The following is a 6,965-nucleotide window of genomic DNA, read 5'->3' as shown; positions in this document are numbered from 1 at the left end:
TAAAATCTTCACATTGAACAAGACCTCCAGTCACAGGCAATCTTTCTGCATTCAAGGAGAACTGCACTGGAATCCTTAATTTTTTCATTTATGCAGGCAATACTATGTTCAAAGTACCTTCTGAACTAAGGCTTACCCTGTGCGGAGGTGGGGGGTGGGGTCAGGGTGGAGGGGTGTAATTTCTTCATTAATTCATTTCTTCACTATTTATGCAAAATCTTAAACACCTATTCATACATATTATTTTGGAGTTGAACTGGGGGAAACAGATATTTCCCAGATTAGTGGCCTTATGCTGAGTGAAGAATCCTTGTGCCTGAAATCTATATACTCTGGCTTTGTTGTCATTCTGCTAGAGGAGAAAGTAGATGCCTTTTTCTTTGTACTGCAACAGCTTTCAAAATCATAACTTGGCAATAGAAAACTGGAGATGAGTTTCCTTAGGAGAAACGAACTTCCAATTTGCTAAAACTGCCTCCTTCGCTTACCTGAAGGTGGATGAAGACTCTCCCTTCTCAGGCTGCTCCTAGGGGAAGGAAGAATGCGGTTAACGAACAGCTTCTTTCCTTCTGATCTCCAATTTGCCACTACCTGCCTGGAGAGAGGGAAGCTACTAGCTCTGGTTTTCTCACCTCCAAAGAATCTGAACTCTGCAGAGAACTTAAATTCCACCTTCACAGGGAACCTACAGAAAGAGAGGCAACCCTCTTCTCTCAGCTCTTTCTCACACAAGCCTGCACATTCTGGGCCTCCCCATCTTATCACACCACTAAATCCCAAGGTTCCTTTGCTTCTTGTGGCATTTATTACAATTAACATCTCACTCCTCCAAACCACACTACCCAGCAACTTCACAGCTAAAAACTAGGAAGTAAACAAAAAGCTTATAAAAAGCCAAAATAATAGTCATAAACTCAGGAGACTAAAAGCTCAGGCTCTTTGTTTATGGGAAAGCTCGTCAACCATTCTTTTAGGGCCTTTTAACTTAAAATCTCTAGAACATTTCTAAGTTCTGTTAACTGGTGGCCCAGTCTATTCACAGGCAACCCCTGGAAACAACAAAGAAAATCCCTAATAAGTAGGTTTAAGCTTTTTATAAACACAGCTTTTAGTTTAGAGGAAGCAAGTCCCAAACACTACCCTCAAAAGCCCTTAAGGCACACAGTATAAAACTTGATGTTCATAATTATGCTCCTAACACATACTGTGACTGTCATGATCCACTGAGATAAGCGAGGGGTCAAAGATAAGCCCAGAGAGGTCAAATATATTCAATGTTTGTCAACAGAGGAGCCACGGTTGAATTTGAACCCAAATCTCCGTGTCTGAAAAGCCCGTTGTTTTCTTCACACCTTGGGTGCCTCAAGTTCCGAATGTTCTTGCCTAAAAAGCCGATGGAAGACGCACTTCTTAGAGAACCTCAACGTACTTAAAATATGAATGTTCAATTGCTTCCGAAATTTTGGAAAAAATCAGAACTGAGGAATCCGGCAGATCTGCTTCCGAAAGGAGTGAGCCCAAGGAAACGTCTTTCCTCAGACAGAGCGTTCGTTTTAGGGCGGACGGCCGTGAGAGGCGTCAAAGGAGGGGGCGCAGCAGAGGGGGTGGCAGGGCGAGAAGCCCTCACTCATTGGCCCATTATGTCGCGCGCCGCCGCGAGGCCCCGCCCCTCAAGGTCTCCCGGGCACTCGCGCCCGCTCGCGGCCTCCCCCTGCAGCCCTCCGGATGGCGCCTTTCATGAACTGCTCTCCACTCGGCCCCCACCTTCAGACTTCCGGCCAGCTGCCCCCCACTCCGCTCCGCCCCACGAGGGCGGGGAATGCTGACCCCCACCAATCATTGAGCGTGTATGGTAAGGTGGGCGGGGCTTGGGATATTCGAAAGGCGCCCCGCCCCCTCGAAGCTGATTCCCGGGACTAGATTGTAGGAGGAAAGCATCTTCCGCGAGAGGTGAGTCGGGAAGGAAAGTGCAAACTGAAGGTGGGCTGGGGGTGTGATGTGGGTGTAGTGCCGCGGGGAGTAGAAAGGTGGCTTGGGGAGAGGAAGAACCCGGAGGATGGTGGCCGGGGGGAAGATAGGGCGTGTGGACCACCCCAGCGTGGAGAGGTCCGGTCGCAGGGAGGCGGGGGCGAATGTGCGGAGGGAGAAAGGAGTGCAGGGTAGTTGTCCGAACCTGCCCGCACCTGCCTGCACCTGCCCGCGCCTATGCGCACCTGCCTCGGAGGTGACAGGAGTATTTACACGGGCAGGTGCTACTCCTGGGACGCTTGCTTTACCTCCAGCACGACCCCCAAGCCCTGACTTGCACCCTGAGTCTAGCTGGGAGGTCTTGGGCAGGATGGAGACCTGAGGAAAGGTATGTTTTCTCTCCAGCTCAGGCCTAAGCAGACTCTTGCTCCTGTGGCTGGAACATGGAGGATTTAGAAGAAGGTAAGGAAACCCTGGAGGAAACAATGAGGCCCTGTGATGGAAAGCGGTGTTAGGGACCCAAGGCTGGCGTTTCTTCTTTCCTTCCTTACAGATGTAAAGTTTATAGTGGATGAGACCTTGGACTTTGGAGGGCTGTCACCATCTGACAGGTAGTAGACTCCTTATCCTACTTACTTTCCTCCAACAATGCTTGTCTCTAACCCTTTACAGCTGAATTATTGGCCTCAGGTCTGAATTGGTAATTTAGCAAGGTTGGGTGTGCTGGGGCTTCTGGGTGGCTGTTTGACTTGAGCCCCTATTACACTACTGGGAGAGGGGAGGAGGGATAAGCAGGAATGAGATTTCAGGGTGTTAAGAAGAAGGATAAGTGGATTTGCTGCATCTTCATCCTGACATAATTTCCAATGTCAGTAAGTGCTGAAGGCCTCGTAGAACCAGGTGTTTCATCACTTAGATTTCACAGCCAGCATGGGCATCAGGGTTTGGGGGTGTGTCCCTGGCTCTGTTGTCCGGGTTTTGCCCAGTCTCCCTTGCACAGTCTCCTGTTCCCTTCTGTGTGGGCATGGTACCTGGTTTGTTTTCTGTCTCAGTCGAGAGGAAGAAGATACAGCAGTGCTGGTGACTCCGGAGAAACCCCTCCGACGAGGCCTCTCCCATCGAAGTAACCCAAATGCAGTGGCCCCCGCCCCCCAGGGTCCGAGACTCAGCTTAGGCCCCCTCAGCCCAGAGAAGCTGGAAGAAATCCTTGACGAGGCCAACCGGCTGGCAGCTCAGCTGGAGAAGTGCGCCCTGCAGGAGCGGGAGAACACGGGCGAGGGTCCTGGGCTTCGAAGGGTGAAGCCCAGCCCTCGGCGAGAGACCTTTGTGCTCAAGGACAGTCCTGTCCGAGACCTGCTGCCCACTGTGAGCTCTTTGGCCCGGAGCACCCCCTCCCCAAGCAGCCTGACACCCCGACTCCGGAGCAGCGATAGGAAGGGGTCAGTCAGGGCTCTTAGGGCAACACCTGGAAAGAGGCCCTCCAGCGCAAAAAAGGTGAGTTTAGAGGTTTGGGGTTGGATGTGTGTCCCCGGATACAGTGCATGACTCAGTATAGGCATATCGTGGTTTCCTTGTTCATAAAATAGGGATAGTCCAATCCTACCTCATAGAATTGTTGGAATTAAACAAGATACCATAAGCAAAGTACTTACCACAGCATCTGTGTATAAGCCCTGTAATGTCTATAATAAGCTCTCAATAAATGGCATTGGTGGTGGTGGTGATGATGTTGGCAGCTAACTTCTGCTCTTCCTTACTGGGATCCAGGCAACTCTCCACCTCTATCCCTTAATCAGCCAGCAGAACAGATTCTTTTTCCATCCTAGTCCTTTTTTCTCTTTGTGTTTCAGGAGTCGCCCACTTGCAATCTGTTCCCTGCATCCAAAAGCCCAGCATCTTCTCCTCTTGCCCGATCAACGCCTCCAGTCCGGGGGAAAGCTGGGCCCAGTGGGAGAGCAGCAGCAAGTGCGAAGGCCTGGACAGCCAAGCTCTGGGTGAATGGGAGGAGGGAGGATGTGGTGCTTCCCTAAAATTCCTCTGCTCCTCTCCACCAGGCCCACCTACCCATGTCAGACCAGTCTTGGCCCTGCAACCTCCTGCCAGCAACACTCAGCGCCCATCTCGGCCACAAGGAGCAACAGCTAAACCTCCCAGTCGACCACCTGGCCCATCAGCCATCCCCAGGCCTGCCAGCAGGATGCCACTCACTGGCCGGAGTGTACCATCCAGCAAAAGTGCACTTCCTGCAGATTCCCTGTCAACTCGGAAAGGACTTCCAAGACCAAGTGCCACAGGGCACAGAGGTGAGGAAAAATGAATACAGGAAATCAGGAGGAAGAATACCACACCCTCTCAGAGCTGGTAACAGTGACCTTCACCTTCATTACAGCTCTGTTTGAAGATGGGGAAACTGAGTTAAGAAGACAATATGGGCCTTGGCAAAGAGTTTGAGCCTCAGTTTTCAAATACCTTATGTTTTTTAGCTTGGGTGGGAAGAAAGGCACTAATCCCAAACTCACTCTGCCTTCATCGGTGTTTTGTTTTTGTTTTTGTTTTGAGAAAGTCTCTTGAACCTTCTGATAACCATGTCTTTTTTTAAACTCCCATCAAGTTCCTGTTTCTCAGCGACCAAATGTTCCTGTCACTGGTGCTGGTCGCAGCAATCTGCAGCCCCCCAGGAAAGTTGCAGTCCCAGGACCTACCAGGTAAGACAGGTTGAGATGCTGTCTCTCTCTCCCCTGTCATCTGGGCTTCCAAGCTGTTATGCACATCAGTCCCAAATCCTGTGTGGCAAGATAGGGCTGAGGAGGGGAGCCTGGAGGGGTGAGGAGTCCCATTTCTTCCTATCTGGAAGAACTTGAATTCAGCTGGTGACAAATGGGCTTGTGAAAGAGGGCAACTTAAAGCAGTTCCTCCTTCTGTCTCTTTAGGTAAAGAGAGCAGGACAGCAAGCAAGAATTCAGTAGCAAACCACTACAGTCAGTCACTGCCTGTACTCACCTCTACTCGGCCTCCTAAGCCCTGTCTTTGGAGGCAGGCCTGACTCCAGCACATTCTGGCCCAGAGATAGGAGGAAGAGCTGCCACCACAACTGGTGCCCCAGGAGTAGAAACCATGGGAGATGGGGTGGATTAGGGTTGAGCTGGAGGGAAATCAAACTCTGAGTTGAAACAAAATAAGAAAAAGAGGTTTTTAACTTCACCACTCCCAGTGGTGAAGTTAACAAACAGAAAATGAGAACTGCAAGCGAGTGGTTTGCCCTCATCCACCCACACTCTTGCATCCAACCCCAGAGAGTTTGATCTTCTTCCCAGGCACCAGTTCAGGGCATGGGTTCACTGGACATTTACATGTGAATGGCCTCTGTAGCTAACCTCCCTGCTCTCCGAGAAGCAGTCCTCCTGAATCACATCCTCTACTGGACTCCGGCCTGTTTGGAGAGGCAGAGGCAGGCATCTGGTCTCCAGAACTTATTTCCTGTGAATTCTGTGGCTCCTAACAGGCCAGTTTATGATAAGCTTACTTCAATGGTATTCATTTTTCTAAAATAAAATGAATATATTTCTATATTCTCTGTACATGTGAAAGTAAATCCTGCTCTAATTTCTAACAAATTTCGAGTAAATGCCTGTATAATTCCAGTGAGTTGAGCCAGGATGGGCTTCCCAGGCAGGGGTCTGACTAGGCCCTTGGGCCTTGAGATTCCAGCTAATTAGCCTATGACTAGCCCCCTTGTTGGCATTAGTTGGGAACAGACTGCCTTTTTCCAGGCATTTCCAGGATTCATATGTTATTAGAAGGTCCAGATCAACTTAAGTATAGTTTAGTTCACAGTATATGAGGCTATCAAACCAAGGTTTTGGTAAATTATTACTTATCTCCTAAACGTGGGTGTCCTTTCCTGGCAAGAGAATGGAGCCTCCTAGGACCTCCTCAGGATCTTGTCTGCTGTACGGATGGGATGAGGGGGCCCTTGGGTGAGTACCCTGGTGTTCGGCTTTGCTGATCGCCTCAGGCAGAAGGTACCTGAACACCTGACATCGTTAGAATTGCTGGTATTCTCTTTTTCTCTCCCCTACTAGACTTGAGGGCTGGCACCAGGACTTACAAACCTCTGGAGTGCCTAGTGTTAACGATTTATGTGTGGCAGAGAATTTCATTCATTTATTGAAAAAAAAATTTTGAGTGCAGGATAGGAGTGTTTGTTGAATGAATGACCAAGACTCATTTAACAGACTTAACCAATGGTCTCCCTTTTCTCACAGCCTATGATTCTTGCAACCAGAACCAGCTCAATTCCTTGTGAGTTTTGAGAGGACTTCTCTCCCTGGAGGCCAGGCCATGACTTAAGGAAGGCAGCAGGCAACTGGGCAGAGGGAGATGGTGCGCTGCCCTCCACACGTTTACACGCCCACAGGCTCCCTGCTGAGGCACTAAAATACCCATCCCCTGTTCCCGGGCCAGGGGCCCTCCACTGCTTTCTTCTTTTTGCGGCCGATCTTAAGGTTCATTTAACACATTCACCTGTATCACAGTGACAGCTGCCTAGCCTTTCACCTTCCCTGGGCCTCTTGCAGCAACTCCCGCGCTCTGGGATTCCAGCACTGAGTTGGGGGAGGGGGTGTGGAGACAGACACTTAGTATTTGGCTCTGGAGAAATTTGGCAGAGGCAAGGAAATCTCAGGTGTGTTTCCCAGCTGCGTCTTGCACTGGTGTCTGGTGAGCAGGGCCTGTTGGTGACAGCCTGTTCTGACAGAAGCAAGTGCAGGCACACGTTTAGGTGTGGCCAGCAGATGGCACGTTTGTGTGGCCTGGGTGAGGGCCAGGCCCTCGTGGGTCCTCAGAGGCAAAACAAGCAGACCTGTGTCCTGGTGCCACCTGGTGGCTGAAGAGGACAAGGCATGTCGTTCCTCGCCCTCCAGGTCAGTATAGTTTTACCGGCCCCTCCAATCCCACTGCTAATCTGCTTAAGCAACATTGAGAAGGCAGTGCCAGCT

The 6,965-nt window shown here is 50.3% G+C and overlaps 1 protein-coding gene across 3 annotated transcripts; it reads left to right on the top strand.

Annotated features, from left to right (window-relative positions):
- Window positions 1–1,866: 1,866 nt before the first annotated feature.
- On the top strand, window positions 1,867–5,537 carry PSRC1 (proline and serine rich coiled-coil 1). 3 transcript variants are annotated; one of them, XM_045511627.2, is made up of 8 exons: window positions 1,867–1,950; window positions 2,374–2,430; window positions 2,522–2,579; window positions 3,021–3,462; window positions 3,819–3,933; window positions 4,023–4,271; window positions 4,580–4,673; window positions 4,899–5,537. In XM_045511627.2, exons 2-8 carry the CDS (start codon window positions 2,412–2,414, stop codon window positions 4,900–4,902), a joined length of 981 nt encoding a protein of 326 aa, XP_045367583.1. In that variant the 5' UTR covers window positions 1,867–1,950; window positions 2,374–2,411; the 3' UTR covers window positions 4,903–5,537. The 3 variants fall into 3 exon arrangements, with proteins under 3 accessions (XP_045367583.1, XP_074226215.1, XP_074226214.1); XM_074370114.1 differs by having other exon boundaries at window positions 3,819–3,962; window positions 4,153–4,271; XM_074370113.1 differs by lacking the exon at window positions 4,899–5,537 and having other exon boundaries at window positions 4,580–4,677.
- Window positions 5,538–6,965: the final 1,428 nt, after the last annotated feature.

The sequence above is a fragment of the Camelus bactrianus genome, chromosome 9 (assembly GCF_048773025.1).
Source record: "Camelus bactrianus isolate YW-2024 breed Bactrian camel chromosome 9, ASM4877302v1, whole genome shotgun sequence".
Classification (NCBI taxonomy): domain Eukaryota; kingdom Metazoa; phylum Chordata; class Mammalia; order Artiodactyla; family Camelidae; genus Camelus; species Camelus bactrianus.
Note: the sequence above shows the minus strand (reverse complement) of the source record. Positions and strands in the feature narration are given on the sequence as shown.